Here is an 18,997-nt window from a genome sequence, read left to right on the forward strand (position 1 = left end):
AGTTTTGGATTTGTAGATTAAGGTTAGGGATACACAATGGTTCTGAGAAAGAAAGAGTAGTCTGGGAAGTCTCTAGAAAGTGTGTGTGGGGGGGAAGCACACGGGGAACTTTTCTTGTCAATTGGGGCAGAGAAGGAACAACCCAGTATTGTTAACTCCACGAACAGACTTGACTGAGTCATGTGTTCTCCTTCCCAAGCAAACTGCTCTGGGAATATAGGCTGTCTCCACAGTCCCACTGTTTTCTACAATGGAAGCCTTGGTCAAAGAACTGAATGAGGAGCTGACAGCAGATAATCATTTTAAAGAAACTGAAGACTTAAAAAAAAAATAAGAAGATTAAAATACCAAGGACTTGAGCTTGAACATTCATCTTTGACTCCCTAAACGAAGCAGGTTCATGTTAGGACATAGCTTCAGTTTCTATTTCCCTTGCCCACTGGTAATACAGGAAAAGGGAGGAAGGAAGGACTGCTTTGGATGGGGTAAATCCAGCCATCTGCATTGGCAAAGATACACAGCCTGGGTTTGGACTGTTTTATGTTGGTGCAGCTCTCTCCTGCTCCATCTGAGAGGAATCATTTCCCCAGTGTTCTGCAATGTGTGGAGGGGAAGGAGGAGGCCACACTGTGGATGCAGTTGTCTAGATCCAAGAGGCCGAAGGACCCAGAACACTGACTGGCAATGGCAGATTGGTAGTGCTCTCTGGGGAGCACCACAGACAGATGTGTATGCTGTGCCTTTCTGCTTTCTCCCGTTGGGCAGCGGTGATGGCATGAGTTCCCTGGGGAAAAACCAGCAGTCTTCCTGTATAACTTCTTCCCTTTCTAAGTGGGGCTAAAGAGGGTTTGGAGTAGGAGGTTCCCAATGATGAATGAAATTCTGTCATCAAGTCACAAATTAAAAAGGGGCTGAGGAGGTAGCTCTGTTGTTGGTATCCTTGCCTACCAGGCATAGAAACCTGGGTTTCATTCTGAGCACCTCATGTGATCACCTGAAATGGCTTATGCCTGAAATCTCAACACTTGGAAAGTGGAGGCCAGAAGATCGGGAGTTCAAAGCCATCCATTGAATCTCTGCCAGGCTGGAGGACAGCTTAGGTTTTATAAGACCCTGTTCCTTATAAGAACAGAAAACAAAAACCAAACCAAACAAACAGCCCCCAAACAACAAAATACCTATCATGATAACAAAAATAAGAAATCAATCTGCAATAGAGCAAATAAATAAAAGAGAACTCATCCCCATTCCCACCTCCCACCCCACCCCACCCTACCTCACCCCACCCCACTCCACCTCACAGCCATTTTTCAAGTATAGCACTAACTTAAATTGTTTTTCTCTCCAAGAAAGCCGGAATCTGTCTCTGGGAGCCCCACCTACTGAATCACTGAGTCTTCCTTATGTGCTAGCTGGTCCACATACACATTTGTGAGACAATGCATGGGGTTTCTACTAGGTTCCTGAAGCTTATTTATTTCTCAAGCACCCAGGGTGTAACCTGAGTCGTGCCAAGGGTTGCATGGGTCAGCAGTGTGGCACATGCATAATTTTATCTGATTTTGGTCTTGCTTTGTTTCTTTGAGACAGGGTCTGGAACTCACTCTCTTGCCCAGGCACACCTGCCAGGCTTGCAGGTGTGAACCATGACTTCGGGGTTAATTTTATCTGATTTACGTGCTGTGGAGCGGACAGAACAATGCTCAGCCTGTGAGATCGCGGTAACTTCAGAAAGTCCAGAGGAATCTGGGAAATTCCTCTAGCTCTGCTCAGCTCAGCTCAGCTTGCAAACTCTCGTTACCTTGTTCAGTCCCTCAGCTACTGATTCGCCAGGAAAGGAGCATGGTTTCGATTTCACTTCTCTTTGTCTCAGCTTCCGTTTGGGTGGCTGTTACTTTGCAGCTTCTAAGAGTGGCTGTGCCAAGGAGCCTGAAACAGGAAGACAACCCTCTAAGGAGCCTAGTCAGTTGAGGATTGGTTGCTGCTGTCGCGCCAGAGCTGGTAAGTCTTCCTGAGCCTTTCACTCAACAACCTCTGGGAGAAATTCCCAGGGAGCATTCTACTCTGAGGTAGACCACATAAGCGACTCGGCGGTGTGTCGCCCGGTGCAGAGCGCCTCCTGGCGTCCCAAAGGTGCATGCGCTGCTTTTCTCAGAGCTCTTGGTTTGGGAGAGTATTATGTCTTATTCTTGTTGGAGGGAACTTGGAAAGGAAGCACTGCACTGTCTGGGATCCAGGAGTCAACCCCGACAGTCCTGCAGTGGCTCTTTGGTGGGGTAGCTTCTCCCAAGTTCCTTCCTACTGCCCTCAATGCTTTCCTGAAGGTAGACGCCTATCCTCAAAGATGTCACCAAGAGGCTTCATTTTATTTTGGTGGAGTCGGTTCCAGTTTACATACATCTAAAGCCGGCTTCCAAAGTCCCTACCTCATTCTCTACTCATTTTCTTCTAAGGTAGGTGTGTGTGTGTGTGTGTGTGTGTGTGTGTGTGTGTCCGCGCGCACGCATTCTCTGCAATTATTTCTCACATTTGAGTAGAGAGCTACCAAGGTAGGAATTTGCTCTCATTTTTTTACTCCTTGATATTAGTCACCCAAAACAGTGTCTAACACATGGCCAGTACTCAGTAAATTTCACATACTGAGACTTCAAATTCTTTTAGAATGCCAGGAAATCTTCCTACCCACTTTGCAAGTTTTTTATGTGCATTTTGCTCCACTTTCTACAAAACCTGAGTACAGTCGGGTCTCACACATCAGTCTTTTGTTTTCTTCATTTTATTCTTTAAAAAAACAAAGCAACTCTTTGCATAGTTCGATAAAGAATCGTAAGATACTGTATTTTAAGTACTGTAACAGGCTTTGAAATGCTAAGCTCATTTTTTTCCCTATAGAAACACACAGAAGTTGATATATGTGGTGCACAAACAAAAGCTGATGCATCTGCCGTGAATAATGACGATGACCTTTAGACCATGAATCTCAAGGAGTGACTGCTGTCAGTTACAGGGTGCCAGGGCATCTCAGTGGACCATGGAGACACCCATTTGTTTGGTTCAAAACTGGAAAGAAGAGCTGACAGTAAACCCGGAGGCTATAAGGATTCTTGAGAAGATATCTCAGCCTCTGGTGGTGGTGGCCATTGTTGGCTTATACCGTACAGGGAAGTCCTACCTCATGAACCGTCTTGCAGGACAGAACCATGGTGAGTGGCCTTCTGATGTATGGAGACCATTTCCTTGGACCAGTGGTAGGTGGTAGAGCACACTTTTCTAAGCTCATTAAGGAAGAGTTCAGTTATCCCTCTCATGGATGAAAATTCCCCATTCTTATCATCAAACTTATAATTTATAAACTATGGGAAAAGATCACATTCTTCTGTATAATGATTGTTCCCCAACTTTATCAAAAGATCCACATCAAAATTCCTCTTGACCCCTTCTACTCTGACCCGATCAACAGCTGAACTCTTCCTCCTGTGTCTTTGCCCAAGCTACAAGAACATTTCAAGTGTGAACATTGTTTCACCTGTTCTATAAAAACAAACAAGCGAACAAATGAGATGGAATGAAGAAGGATGTGTAGTAGGGTTCTTATATATCCAAAATCCTAACTGAGCTGTATCCAATCTCTGGGGTTTGGCTTTGCTGTTTTTCCTTTTTCCTTTCTTTTCTTTTTTTATTTCAAGACAAACTTTTTCAAACTTTGTTTGTTATTTTGCTGTAATGTGCTACATACAGACATTTTTATGCATGGGTGTATGTTTCAGCAGATCTTCCCCAGTAATCTTTCCTTTTTTCCTTCCTCTCTCTCCTGCCCACCAGTCTCCTTCATTCCTAATACAGTTCCCCTTCCACTTTCCCATCCTCTTTACACAGACTTGAGGTATCTGCTGAAATCAGAGGAAACGTGATTGCCTTTCTGAGACTGGCTTCATTAACATAGCAAAACTTTTTATGAATTATTGACAATGGAGTTAATGATCAATCCAGATCAAATATTAGATATTGGAAATAAAACTCTACTAACCACACGAACACAAATCATACTCTCTCACATACTCTCTGCAGCTCCTTGATACTTTCATTTACAGAGAATATGTTCATTCTTTTTTTCTTTGTGTGTAGGGGAGTATATGAGCTTGTGTGTTTTACAGGGATGTATACATTGTGCATATCCACAGGTCAGAAGAAGACACCGAGTGTCCTGTAATTTTCATAAATATCCCCAGTTTATTTCTACCACTTTATTGCCTGTGGTTGTCTGGGGATACCATACCATTTATCCATTTGTTGTTGATGAACACTGGTGCTATTCCTAGCATTCCACACATGTCCCCTGATGTCAGGAACATAAGATACATCTTTAATTGCTCTGACCTATGCACTGCACAGTTGTATGCCATTTAACCCACTAAAAATTAAGTTGAGAATCTTGACCTTTATTTCCTAGTTTTTAAAGGATGCGGTTTACCTTACTAAGTTGTTTCTTCTTTCTTCCCATGATTCTGCTTGATGTTTTCATTTTTAAAAAGCCCACAGGCAGCATTCTTCCTAAGATGTTTCTTAGTTTATGCATCAGTGATTCAGTACCTTTTCTGATTAAACTTGACTGCAAAACTTTTCCATCTGGATGCATCTCTCCAGGGTTCCTCCTCTCTCATCCCCTTTCCTTCCTTCTTTCTTTCCTCCTATCTTCCCTGTGGTTACCTGCTTCCCCTTCTCCTGTCCTTCAACTTTCCTCCCCTTTCAACCCTTTCTGCTTTCCGTCTTCTGCCTCCCACACAACCCATTTGTCTTTATCTTTCTATTAGAGGAACTCTTGGCCATCAATTGGGGGAGGTATTTTTCTTTTTCTGGATTGAATAACTTTATAAACTTTTGAGTGATTTGCATTTGAGAGCCCTAAGACACGGCTTTTAGACTGGGAAGCTTTCATTTTCTACTCAAGATAACGTTGGTAGCTAAGATAATTTGCCATTAGAGCTCTGAATTATATTTGGACTTTCCAATGTTACAGTAGTAAAGAAGGAGATTAGTTCCCAACCAAGGTCCATGTCACTCTTTATCTCTGTGGGTGACTCACTTTGAAATACTTTACCCACATGACTGAGAAAAAATGGTCTCCTATCACATTTACCCTGTTTACAGCAGTTGCCCAGGCAGCAGTCTCTCCCCATGTGATTCAACAGAAGTCAGGTCCAGAAGTCTGCAGAAAGACAGACTTTACTGTTTCTCCTGTAGAGATCACAGAGTGTGGCAATGCTGAAACATGGAATACTAGGAATTATATGCCACCTGTTTCTCTTCTTGGTTGGGGGAAGAAAGTGTTTTGAATGGCAGATGGGCAAAGTCTGGGAGCAACAGACACAGGCCGCTGTCTACTGGTTTTGAGAAGTTTAAACTGTGGGTTTAAACTTTTGAAAATAAAGAACAAGGTGTCACTTGGCTCCTCTTTGTCCCTGAGATAATTCCACATTGATGAGGCAATAGCCACAGAGCTCAGCACATGAATAAACTAAGGGAGGAAGGGGCATCAAAACCAAACCAAACAAAACCAAAGCCAAAAGCTATTATTCCCATCAGGGGCCTGGCATGATGGTCTACGATGCCAGTCAGTTGTCCACCATGATGACCGAAGTATGGGAAAAATCAATGACAAAGACAAAGGTTTGCTTCAGCTGACATTGCTGGAGGATTCACTTCCTGGATAACTGGCCACAATGCTTTTGGGTTTGGTGGGGGAAGGCAGTGATCTTTAGCAGGAAGCATGTGACAGAGCCATACTGCTCTATTGGTTTCAAGCTTGGCCTGAAGAAAACCTAGTCCTGGATGGAGGGGGAGGACCTTGGACTTCCCACAGGGTAGGGAACCCTGACTGCTCTTTGGACTGGAGAGGGAGGGGAAGGGGGATGGGGGAGTGGGAGAGAAATGGGAGGAGGGGAGGAGGTGGAAATTTTTAATTAAATAATAAAAAAAATTAAACAGGCAAAAAACCCCAACATCAATACTTAAGAGACAGTGTTCTACAATCTCCTTTAAAGGCACACCCCTAATAACTCAAAGACCTCCTACTTGGCCTCATCTCTTAACGTTTTTACACAGTTAATCATTTCAGCATTCTGTGGAGCAAGCCTTGAACACATGGGCCTTTGGTTGATATTCCACATCCAAACTATACCATGCATTCACAAGGTAATTGAAGGATATGGAATGGTGGTACTGTTCACAGTGATGCAGGGAGGACAAAGGGAGCTAACAGGTGTGAGCAAGCAGTTGACAAGTCGCAATATGAATGACCAGGTAGGAATTAATCGCTCCTCCCTCCAAAGAAGCAGGTAAAAATGAGTGTCAACATGTGGCACGAGAAACATTGAATGGAGCTCTATGAAGGGAACTGTGACCAATGTGAGAAATAAGTCTCGGGTGCACTATACCTCATGAGAGTACAAGTGAGTGAAGGCAATGCCTGCTAGGTGGCCATTGACTCCTGGGCTTCAGTGCTTGTACTCTACCAGAAGTAAGAGGACACAATTTTTTTTAAACTCATATATAAATACTAGAATTAATAGAGTCTAAACTAATCCTTTAACATAATCCCTTTTGAGGAGTTGGAAGAATGAGATAAGTAGAAAGCACAAGTATTTTTTGGGAAAGGGTTCTTTATGTACTTAATTCATGGTCTTTGCTAAAATAAAAACAAGTCTTTTCCTTGCTTCTTGCTAAATATTCTCAGCACTCTACTACCTTGGTCTTCCTGCTCTGACCTTTTCTGTTTGTTCCTCTTCCTTTCAGGCTTTTCCTTGGGTTCCACTGTGCAGTCTGAAACCAAGGGAATCTGGATGTGGTGTGTGCCTCACCCCACCAAGCCAACCCATACCCTGGTCCTTCTGGACACAGAGGGTCTTGGTGATATAGAAAAGGTAAGGAAGAATCTTACCGGATGTAATGATTTCTTGCTCTAAATTCTCAGATTAACTCATCCTCTCTATGAGCTTTTCTATGCTGTTTTGTTATTAATAATTTTGACTCTCTTTCTGGCAGACAGTGTTACTGTGGTTGTATGTATATGTTGGCATATTCTTTTGCTATTGCAGTAATTCATCTTCTAGAAGGCAACTATATGGAAACTGATAGCTACCAAATGTATCTCTGCATTTTGTCAGAAGCACAGTGACGAATTGTACTTAACTGAATAAGATTTGTGTCTATAAGTGTGACAAAACTCATCAAGGCGTAACTGCCTACTTATCATTACCTACTGTGTTCCAGACATCTAGGAAATGTTTTATATGCATTGAATATTTTGTCATTTTACCAGTCAGTTCTGGGAACCAAATCCAGAACCTTGTGCAAGACTGTTCAGCTTCCTACCACTGACTTATATCCTACCTCTGACAGGTTACTTAGGTAAATAAGCTATTATACATTGAGAGGGGTCAGTGTAAGTGTGAGCAATGAGGACTGGATGTAGAATTGTGTTCAAATTTTGTTATTTCTCTCAGATCCACTAATAATATATCTGAACGTATGAAGGAACATTTGGATGAATGAATGAATGAATATTATACTCTTAATTACCCATGTCCTTATGTGTCCTCTAGGGTGACCCTAAGAATGACTCATGGATCTTTGCCCTGGCTGTGCTTTTAAGCAGCACCTTTGTCTACAACAGCATGAGCACCATCAACCACCAGGCCCTGGAGCAGCTGCAGTATCCTTCCAGGGACCAAACTAACACGTTCCCTTAACTAGAGCAGGAAGGCATCTTACTTGTTGTTCTCTTGTCCAAGTCAAAAAGTCTTGGTTGACTTTGAGTAGACACAGGACAAAGGGGAAGAGTTTTAATAACTGACTCGACATGATATCCAGAAGGTATTTTGTTTCATATCCTTAGCTACAATTCCAGTTATGTGACTGAATTAACACAGCTAATCCGGGCAAAGGCCAGTCCCAGGGAGGATGAAGTAAAGGACTCCAGTGAGTTTGTGAGCTTCTTCCCGGACTTTGTCTGGACTGTTCGGGATTTCACTCTGGAGCTGAAGTTAGATGGACGCGTCATCACAGCGGATGAGTACCTGGAGAATGCCCTGAAGCTGATCCAAGGTATCACTGTGTAAAGAAAGTTTCAACAGGGATGTAGACTTCACTAAACGCTGCTCAGCACTTGACATCTCTAGATTGCACTGAAACCCTTGTTAATGGTCATGACAATTGGCATGTAACCATAATTTTGGCAATCATTATTACTTGAAAATATTCAGAATTAAGATTTAAACTTACTTTATCTTAGAATATATCATATTAAGTACTTTTAGTATTACAATTTAAAACAGAAACAAAAATAGGTAAGGATTACGGTCAAGGCGACTACTTCCTGAGCCTTATTTATTTGTTAATATAATTGTTTTTCATAGCCTACTTTGAGAAAACCTGGTTCATCAAATAAATAAGTGAATAAAAATCTTAAAATTACAGGGAAATCTACTGACAATATTTTAAAAAATCTTTCTCACTTGATTATTTTACTAGCTCAAATAGTTATACCATGTCGTGGATTTCTTTTAGTGCATGGGGGTGGGGGAAGAAGATGTATGTCTCCACTAATGTGCAATACTCCATCATTCACTGAAATTTCACCTTCTTGCCTGATGCAATATGGTGGCATGTTAACACTGCAAATTCATTACATGGATTATGTTCAGTGGGACAGATAAGTACCTAAAATCAATATTGTTATTCATTTATCTATTATCTAGACAAATATTGATGTTAAATAGCTAATTTATCTCATCGAGATTCCCTGGAAAATAATGTCAAGTCCAATGTAATGACAAAGTAGTAAGGTCTCCAAATGCACTCGTTACTTTAGAGCTGTTGGCACAGTCATTCAGATGACCTGGAGCTGCATCCTGGAAAACATTCTCGGAAAGTCTTTAATCATCTTACCTTCCAGCTGCCCCATCACTGAGTGCCCCCCTCTTTTACAGGAAACAATCCCCAAATCCAAAAGTCCAACACGACTAGAGAATGTATCAGATATTTCTTTCCAGTACGGAGGTGCTTTGTCTTTGACCGGCCTATAAGGGACAAAAGTTTACTATCTCATATTGAAAAAGTTCCAGAAAACGAACTGGAATGGAATTTCCAGGTGGAATCAAAAAAGTTCTGTTCCTACATCTTCACCAATGCAAAGACCAAGACGCTGAGAGGCGGGATTACTGTCACAGGAAACCGTGAGTTTCTTTTGTAGCAGGCACGTCCCTGTGGCTTAGAATATTCAATGAAGTGATGATTCTTTTGTGGTCTTGAAACATTTGTATGCATATATAAAGGAATATGGAGGAAACAAATGTTCAGATCACACATATGAGTTTCGTTCTTGAACTTTCTGAATATGAGTGTTTATTGAAGCCTAGCTTGTGTTACACAGGTAATACCATAAAGATGTCCAGATGAGTGGACAGAAATTTGCAAGATGACTTAGAGTCCCCCTGGAAGAGTGGCTCAGTTTGACTATACAGATTACTTTGGGGCTGACACTGGCCGGAACACAGCAGGTCAAGGGTCCCATTCAATTAGAAAAACAAGTTTAAACATTCTAAGCGCCATAGACATTCTGCCTGTGTAACCATGTTTTGTCTCTGCTCAAATGGGTTCATACTTGGTTTCATGTTCTGTATTCTGTCTTCAAACTTTTGACTTTTTTTTTTCTGAAGGGACTTGAATTTTCATTTGCAACTTGATCTCACAAAAGAAATTTGCTTTCTTATTCTAACACACTCTTCTTTTAATTATTTGGTACTGTATTTTTTTTCCCTCCAAAAAAGTCTTGAAACCTCTTATAATCAGTGATTATTTTTCGTGTATTGAATTTGGAAACTGCAAAGGAAAGAAGTCAGTTTTATTAAATAGCTATTGATTCTGAGAGGCCATGAAAAGAGAACGAAAGATACGGAAGAGGTTAGAAGAGAAGAGAAATTCACGTTGAATAGAATTTTGTTGCTTTCGATAACATTAGGCCTAAAACTTATAAATAACAGTTAGTGAGAATGGACCAGTTCTTAACGATATTTTTCTTAGGACTGGGGACTCTGGTGAAGACCTACTTGGATGCCATCAATAGTGGGACTGTGCCTTGCTTGGAGAATGCAGTGATGACCCTGGCTCAGCGTGAAAACTCAGCAGCTGTGCAGAAGGCAGCTGACCATTACAGTGAGCAGATGGCCCAGCAACTGCGGCTCCCAACAGACACTCTCCAAGAGCTTCTGGATGTACATGCAGACTGTGAGAAGAAAGCCATTGCTGTTTTCATGGAGCACTCCTTCAAGGACGATGAGCAAGAGTTCCAGAGGAAACTGGTGGTAACACATCTTAGCACTTAGCTTGCCTGATCCTTGCCCTTCTGATACAACCCTTAGATTCCACTTCTTTAAATCTCAAGCTCTGAATCTTTCTCATTGAAATTTTTATGGAAAACTTAACTCTTTGTATTAGACTTTTCCCTTTCTTGAAGCAATAACATTTTATTATTTTTATTGCTATGAAACAAGATATCATGTACTTAGTACCTTAAAACAGCATGCATTTTGTTATCTCAAAGTTCAAAAGAGAGGTGAAGCAAGAGTATGTGGGTCTCTGCTTGGTTCACTGAAAATAGAAAATGTGCTGTCTGATTGATTGAACACTGATCTATAGGTTTGGGCCAAAGCTTTTTCCCTTAGCAAAGCACAAAGAATCACTGCATTCTATTTTTCTAGTTGTTCTGATTTCTTTTCCAGCCACAAACAGTCAAAACTTAAATTCTGAAGGGCTTGGGTGGCTAGATCTCCTTTGTGTTATGTAATATAATGTCACCATAGGATTACTACCCAGCACAGTCACCAGTCCAGGCTGATAAAAGCATTGATGCCAAAAAACAACTCTCAGGGGATTACCATGACCTATCAGACCAAAAGCAGCTTCCCTGAGAGTTTCTGGTCTTCCATCTATCTGACATTGAACCTTGAAAGACAAAAGTCTTTTAGTTCGTATTGAGGAAATTAATTAGGATTATCACTTATGAGCACAAACAAACACGTAAAGAAACAAACACACATGTTCTGGCATACCGACACTCAAGTTATCACTGAAAGAATTCATGAGGGTTCAAAACTCTTCTAAGAGTACAGTTATCTCAACTCTGAAGAATTGGTTTTTCAGCTACATCAACCTCCATTTTCAGAGGGAATAGTCTTATGTCTTCCAACTAGATTTAACAGCTGCTGGGTATGAACCCAAGGAAGCTGGCAGACTTTCCAGAAATTAACACACAGAATTAACTAGGTTGGGATTCCTGACCCTCCTCTTTTCCCAGTCCACTCTGGGGCCGTCTCATTGGTTCATTCAGAAAATCACAGTAGGACCTTCTCTCTTAGGGTTTGTATTGCTGTGAAGAGAGACCATGATCACAGCAGCTCTCATAAAGGAAAACATTTAATTGAGGGTTCCCCACAGTTTCAGAGGTTTAGTTCATTATCATCATGGTGCGAGGCATGGTAGCATGCAGGAAGACATGATCCTGGAAAAACAGCAGAGGGTTCTACATCTTCATCTACAGGAAACAGGAAGTGAACTGTGATATTGGGCGTGTCTTGAGCGCCAGAGACCCCAAAGCCCACTTCCATAGTGATATACTTCCTCTGACAATGCCATATCTGTTCCAACAAGTCACACCTCCTATTAGTGCCACTCCCTATGGCCAGTTTTTTTTTTTTTTCAAACCACCACACCTTACTTGTAACAGCTTTGTTCTTCCTTCCCTCTTACCCTGCAGGCTGTCATAGAAGAAAGGAAGGAAGCTTTCATGCAACAGAATGAAACGGCATCTGTCAGTCACTGCCAGGCTGAGCTGGACAAGCTTGCAGCGTCCCTGAGGAAGAGTGTCTCAAGTGGAGCTTTCTCTGTTCCTGGCGGACACAGTCTCTACATAGAGGCCAGGAAGGAGGTGGAGCAGAACTATGAGCGAGTGCCCCGGAAGGGAGTAAAGGTGAGAAATGACAGAAACAATGGCTTACGGAGTTCAGCTGGAGTGGTAGCTACTAGGTACTGGTGTCATTAATCAAGGTGAAGACAAGCTCATGGTTGGCAGACCCTGAGCATTCAGTTCTGGCACGAGAATCATTTCAGGGTGACTTGGCTAGATTTTCCAATTTATATATATCAGAATATGTAAACTAAGTAGCTGTGTTTCTCTCTCTCATGCACTGGACAAGTGTAATGTGCCAGTGCCCTAACACATTGCCTACGTCCACACTACCATTCATCGATAGATTTGGCAGATCAGCTATCAGAATCCCAGAATCCTGTTTTTTTTTTTTTTTGAGGAATCTTTATTTTGTTATGTATAATGATTGTAATCAGTTTTCATTTCACTAAGAGATCTACAAAGTTTTTTGGCAACTCAATCAAAATGTCTGAGCTTATTATAATAAGCATGGCCACAAGAGTGAGACGACACCTCAGTGTGGTTTTAGTTTATTTCATGAAGGATTAATAAAACTGAGTACAAATGCTTGTTGGCCATTTGAATTTCTTATTTTGAAAATTATAATTCAGGGCAATTGCATGTTATTTCAAGCATGCTAGTTTTCCCTATTGTATTATTTGAGTTCTTCATTGTCTTCATATTTTAACTCCTTACCAGTATGGCTTTCAAACTTTTTCTCTCATTTGATATGTCCTCTTTGATTTGATCAAGTGCTTCCTTTACTGTACAGGAAGTTTATGGTTGGCTATAGTCTCACTTATCTATTTGTCTATGATTTTGGTACTAAATCTAAAATACCATCATGAATCCAATGCAATATGGCTCCCCCCAACTTTTATTCAAATATTTTTTCATCTATCCCCATGTTTTAAGAATTTTAAAATACCAGGTCTTAGGTTTAATCCATTTTTAGTTCTTTTAGGTGGAAAATATAATACAGAGATGTAATTTCATTATGTCTTGTCTCTCTCAGTTGTCTTATATTGGTTTATATATCTGTTTTTATGCAAGGACCATGTTGTTTTTAGTACTTACTTATAAAAGTACATTATATTATTTTGTCTACTTAGCATGTCTATCTATCTATTATCTATCTATCTGTCTGTCTGTCTATACTCTATATGCTATCTATTTCATATCCATATGATGAATCACTATTCAGCCTTAAAAATGCTCACAAGTATGAAAATATGAATGGATCTAGAAGAAAGTATATTCATGCAAATAAACCACGCACAGGAAAACAAATGCTGCATGTTGGGGCTCACTTTCAATGGCATCATAGAGAGAGAGAGAGAGAGAGAGAGAGAGAGAGAGAGAGAGAGAGAGAACAACAAAAAAGGATAAACTAATATTAACTGTGTTATTGCTGTTCTAAGGCCTTGAAGAGGTACTATGACCAAGGCTAGTCTTATAAAGGAAAGTATTCACAGGGGCCTTGCTTATAGTTTTGTGTGTAGACCCAAAAATGTGAGCCTATTCTACCTTGTCTGAAGGTTTTGGACATTAGGATGGCCCATAGAAGTAGATCTGCTCCACCCTAACCTAAGGTCATAGAATTCATGCATACTTCTACTTCCTCTTTTGAAATAGGAGGTTGACTTAGGGAGTGGCTGCCTACAGAACACTTGGTCTATGCTGTGTATATTTCCCCAAACATCCAATACTTTCCTCAGGAAATAATAGCTCAATGTCTAACGTATTGAAACCAGTAACAGTACATGTTTTCCTTTGTATCACGTTAAAGCAGTCTTCTGCCTTCTTCCCCCATTTTGTATCAGGGCATAAAAGTGTATGAAAACAAATGTGGACAAACTCAGCACTCAAAATTCATCATTCAGTATTGCTGAGTTGTCTTTCTATACTATCCTGCATCTCTCTGTTTTTTTTTTTCTTCTCTGTTCCTCTTACCTAACATTTCTAATTCTCATGCCCCTAACCTGGAACATACAAACCTGCTGCACCTAGGATTGTGGCAAAAGTTACCCCAAAAAGATGGTTCACGACTTATGGCAGCCCAATGTGGTACTTAGGACAGTTTGGAGGAGTAACACATAGTCATCATGGTGGGAAGCAGACAGGCATGGCACTGGAGCTGAGAACTTCACATTCTGTGCACAAGGAATAGGCAGAGAAAGAGACTGGGACTGGTGTGGACTTTTGTAATCTCAAAGCTCAGCCCCAATGACATACTTTATCCAACAAGGCCACACTTCCTAATCCTTCCCAAATAGTAGTACCAACTGGGGACCATTCATTTAAATATATGAGCCTATGGGACCCATTCTTATTGAAACTGCCACATTAACACAGAGTACAATGGTGATTACTGTGACTAAAAATAAAGAAAATAGTGAGACATTCATCAAGACATAGGAACATATAACTATAAGACATATTGTTTAGAAAGACAAATAGTGAGTATGCATAGAATAATCTGATATATATCTAAAAGCTAAAAATGTTGATTTCAAGTGTTATTACAACACAAAGGTAATTATTTGAGGCAATTGGTATATACTTTTTTTCAACTATAATAATTACTTAATATATAATTGATGTGGGATTCCATTCTGGATGCTGAATATCATTGGTTAATAAGGAAACTGGCTTGGCCTGATAGGGTAGAGTAGAGCTTAGTGGAGAAAACTAAACTGAATGCTTGGAGAAAGAAGGAAGGCGGAGTTAGAGAGAAACCATAGAGCCTCTGTCAGAGACAGAAATGCTGAAACCTTGCTGGTAGGCCATGAGCCTCGTGGTAAAATATAAAATAATGGAAATGAGTTAAATTAAGATGTATAAGCTAGCCAATAGGAAGTTAGAGCTAATAGGCCAAGCAGTAATGTAATTAATACAGTTTCTGTATTTCAGTTCTTGGCAGGCGGGACCAACAAGCAGCCTCCTTAATACACATAATGCATTAAAACTTTGTGTGTCTTAATACCATAATAAAGCCGTATAAAAAGAAAACTAAGAATGCTTCCAGAAATACCAGGCTAAGCATTCTAAGATAGAAAGTGACATTTCTGTATATGTTGTCTTAGCTGTAAAGTCTGGAATACCCATGAAGGTAGGAGACAAAATATTTCAAACATGGTAACCAATGGAAACTGTGCGTCTGTGGAACTGCATGAAACTGCTTTGTAACTGTGGTTGGAACTGTAAATTAGGGCAGCTGGTAGGAAGCATTTCTGGGAAGAGAGGCAGTGAAGCTAGTAAGGAGGCTGAGGCAGAGGGTTTTTGAATCTGAAAAAGCTTGTACTTTCATTATGGCAATGGAATTAAATGGACCTTGTGAGACAAGACTCAAAAAATTAGGAGTTTTATTTATCAATAAGTACCTCAGCAGAAGACTTAATCTTTACTGCCTAAATTGTATTTTCTCTTCTTGGGTCCCCAGGCAAATGAGGTTCTCAAGAGCTTCCTACAGTCACAGGGTACTATAGAGAACTCCATCCTGCAATCAGACAAAGCCCTTACAGATGGACAGAAGGCCATAGCAGGTAGGGTAGAGTGTCCAACTGTTAGAGAGGAGGGTGTTTTATGCAAAGCCCTCTGACTGGTGGAGAGGTAGATCCTTCTGGAATAAGGCACTTCCTCCTGCTGGGTGTTTGACATCTCCTAGATGTACAAACACATAGGGTGTTGGTGTTGTATTTTGTGTCCAGTTAATTGGTGCCTTTCCAACATGTTAGGAACCATGATGCTCCTGGCCTGGCTAATGGGAGTACTCACATGGTTCCCTTTGAGCCCTGGATAGTATAGCTACACTTTGACTGTGATTTCTTTCCTCTCTCGAACATCCGTGGAACAGCTGAGAGGACAAAGAAGGAGGTGGCTGAGAAGGAACAAGAGCTGCTGAGACAGAAACAGGAGGAGCAAGAGCAACTGATGAAAGCTCAAGAGAGAAGCTTCCAAGAAAACATTGCTAAACTTCAAGAGAAGATGGAGAAGGAAAGGGAGACTCTTCTGAGTGAGCAGGAGAAGATGCTAGAGCACAAGCTGAAGGTGAGTGCAGATGGGGTTTGTCAGTGCCAGATAGTGTTGTGACTTCCCAACTAGGGAACTGTCAGTCTCAAACTGTAACTTTAACTGTTAATCTTGCATCAAAATTCACATGGGCCTTACTGAAGCTCTGAGCACATAAGATGCCAGTATCTGTGTAGGGTTAGACTTCAAGTATATAAATAATATCCCCAGGGTTCTGAGTTGCTGTTTGTTGAAATTCTAGGATGGTCTACTTGGGCTGCAGTTGACCCTTTCCAATAGTCTTTAGGATTCTAGGCTTATTCTTCAAAGAAAATGAGGTGGATCCATCTAGTGTGAATATATCAGTTGTGGTGCGGGACAATATTTATATTCTGTCAATTGTATTTTAAATAAAAGCTGATTGGCCAGTATCCAGGCAGGAAATATAGGCAGGACAACCAGACAGGAAGTAGAGGCAGGTCAATGAGAAGAGGATAAGTCTGGGAAGGAGGAAGCCCATTCCTCTCCAGTCCTGCCCAGCCACAGTAGAAGGAAGATGTGATCTGCCCCACTGAAAAAGGTACCAAATCATGTGGCTAACATAGATAAGAATAATGGGTTAACATAAGTTATAAGAGTTAATAAGAAGCCCGAGCTAAGGGGCCAATCAGTTTATCATTAATATATACCTCTGTGTGATTGTTTTGGGTCTTAACAATTGTGGGAACAGGGCAGGACAGTAAACCTCAGACAATATCGTTTTAGCCCAGTATAAAACAGAAGAGGAGGATGGGATGGGGAGATGGCTCAGTCACTGAAGTTCTCCTTGTACATGTATGAGGAACTAATTCATATCTTCAGAATCCATGAAAAAAACCTAGAAGACGTGACATTTATCAGTGACCTTCAGGAAAAAGATAGGAGGACCCCTGAGCTTTCTAGTTAGCCAGCCCTGAGAATCAACTAGCTATAGAATTAAGGAGAGATTTTATCTTTAAAATGAGGCTGTAGAGTTGGCTCAGAGCATTTATTGTTCCTGCTGAGGACCCAGGTTTAGTTTCCATCAATCACATGGCACCTTATATTGTCCAGAATTAGAATTCCAGGGGATCTGATATGCTGTTTTGATATCCATGGGCAGTAGGCACACACATGGTACATATACATGTAAGCGAAATATTCAAACATGTAATGAAAAAAATACATTTAATAAAAAATAAGGAGGAAGCATTTGAAGAACATACACGGCATCAACCTATGGCCTCCATAGATACGGACAAACGCATACATTTGTATGCATTTACTCATGTGCTCACACATGCATTCAAAAAGAGAAATGAATTCATTAAATTGAAAATGAAATATAATAAAATGATAGGATAAAATAGAACATGGCACAATCTCATAAATTGCACTATTTATTTATGCCTGTTTGATTCGTCTTGTAAAATAAACTATATGTCCTAGCTTAGAGTGTTCTATACAGATCAGGATAGCCATAATTCATGAAATAATCCAAGTGACACCTCCTTAGAATTGAGAGTAAGTTTTAGTTCACCTGCCTTCTGCAATCTCTTCAAAAGGGAAATTTTTTTTGTGTGTATTGGGACAGTCTCCATGGGAAGATACTGAGAAATTCTCCCTAAATATGTGTAAACTGAGGATATTCTTCTTTTTAGGTATAAATGTCTTAAAATATCAAAGACCCTCCTTAGGTGGTAGTGAAATAGATAGTGTAAGTAAATTAAAGTTAAATGCAAAATTCTGCATGTGAGTAATGGAAGATTTTTCTTTTTACAGATCCAAGAAGAATTTCTTGTTGAAGGATTTAAAAAGAAGTCTGAAATGTTAAGGAATGAAATAAGTCATCTGAGAGATGAGATCGAGAGAACTAAAGAGAAATCCTCACTGTTTGCACAAATTCTTGACACAGTGGGCAATGTGTTCCTTATTGTTTTACCAGGAGCTGGTAAATTATTGGGTGCAGGGATGAAAGTTCTCAGGTCATTTATGAAATAGCCTGGGAGTTCCTGGGAAGGGATTTATAAAGCTATGATTCTATTATTTTGATACCACAACTGTATGCCTTGTTATTAAAACTGCATGTGCTACTTTAATAAGCAGTGCTATATAGGAGGTCTGAACTCCCACTATTGCTAAATAATCAAAGAGACACCACCTTATTGGAGTTGAGAGTATTATTTCATTAGCAGTTACAATCAAGATTAAAACTACAAATCATTGGCTCAAAAATACAAGAGAATATCATCCATAAATCCCATCAAATTTCATTGACATAATCCATATAGTAAAGTGGAAAACCAGTCAGAATATAGTGAAATTATTTCTAGAAAGGATGTGAGTAAGTAAAAAAAAAAAGGTCCAATGGAGAAGTGTGACAATTGTACCTCAGTTATACAAATAATTCATTGTGAAGAACTCCTGTAAAAATTAACAAGTAGATTTTTTTTTTTAGGACAAAGTATGAGAAAAATGTTAGGCTGTTTGGTAATAAAAGCTGTGCAGATTAAAATTTGTGAATTTTTTGTGTCACCTTTGTTATGTGACAGGAATCTGGTCCATAAGGGGTCTTTGAAATGGAGAGTGACTACTTTTTCCCAGAGAGACCAAGAATCCTGACACTGAGTGTTTTTAACTAGTTTGGAGTAGGGATATGGATGAATTTAAAACCTTGGGATATTACAAACAATGCTGCTATAAACATAGTAGAGCATATACTTTTGTTGTATGATAAGGCCTCTCTTGGGTATATTCCCAAGAGTGGTATTGCTGGGTCCAGGGGTAGGTTGATCCCGAATTTCCTGAGAAACCTCCACACTGCTTTCCAGAGTGGTTGCACAAGTTTGCATTCCCACCAGCAATGGATGAGTGTACCCCTTTCTCCACAACCTCTCCAGCAAAGGCTATCATTGGTGTTTTTGATTTTAGCCATTCTGACAGGTGTAAGATGGTATCTTAAAGTTGTCTTGATTTGCATTTCCC

General features: G+C 40.3%; 1 protein-coding gene across 6 annotated transcripts; it reads left to right on the forward strand.

Annotated features, from left to right (window-relative positions):
- Positions 1-1,490: 1,490 nt before the first annotated feature.
- On the forward strand, positions 1,491-18,452 carry LOC126512411 (guanylate-binding protein 4-like). 6 transcript variants are annotated; one of them, XM_050160189.1, is made up of 12 exons: positions 1,491-2,001; positions 2,325-2,453; positions 2,893-3,203; positions 6,793-6,920; positions 7,602-7,711; positions 7,907-8,103; positions 8,988-9,233; positions 10,081-10,361; positions 11,813-12,025; positions 15,426-15,528; positions 15,840-16,033; positions 17,795-18,452. In XM_050160189.1, exons 3-12 carry the CDS (start codon positions 3,032-3,034, stop codon positions 18,011-18,013), a joined length of 1,863 nt encoding a protein of 620 aa, XP_050016146.1. In that variant the 5' UTR covers positions 1,491-2,001; positions 2,325-2,453; positions 2,893-3,031; the 3' UTR covers positions 18,014-18,452. The 6 variants fall into 6 exon arrangements, with proteins under 6 accessions (XP_050016146.1, XP_050016144.1, XP_050016145.1 ...); XM_050160187.1 differs by lacking the exon at positions 2,325-2,453; XM_050160188.1 differs by lacking the exon at positions 2,325-2,453 and having other exon boundaries at positions 3,002-3,203.
- The last annotated feature ends 545 nt before the right edge of the window (positions 18,453-18,997 follow it).

The sequence above is a fragment of the Alexandromys fortis genome, unplaced genomic scaffold (genome assembly GCF_014885135.2).
Source record: "Alexandromys fortis isolate MF-2015 unplaced genomic scaffold, M_Fortis_MF-2015_v1.1 scaffold_124, whole genome shotgun sequence".
Classification (NCBI taxonomy): domain Eukaryota; kingdom Metazoa; phylum Chordata; class Mammalia; order Rodentia; family Cricetidae; genus Alexandromys; species Alexandromys fortis.

Bases quoted from the DNA above. Each gene is read 5' to 3' on its own strand.
- LOC126512411 (XM_050160189.1), top strand. From the start codon at position 3,032: ATGGAGACACCCATTTGTTTGGTTCAAAACTGGAAAGAAGAGCTGACA. The intron at 9,234-10,080 runs GTGAGTTTCTTT...TATTTTTCTTAG, and splicing joins GATTACTGTCACAGGAAACC to GACTGGGGACTCTGGTGAAG. The intron at 10,362-11,812 runs GTAACACATCTT...CTTACCCTGCAG, and splicing joins AGTTCCAGAGGAAACTGGTG to GCTGTCATAGAAGAAAGGAA.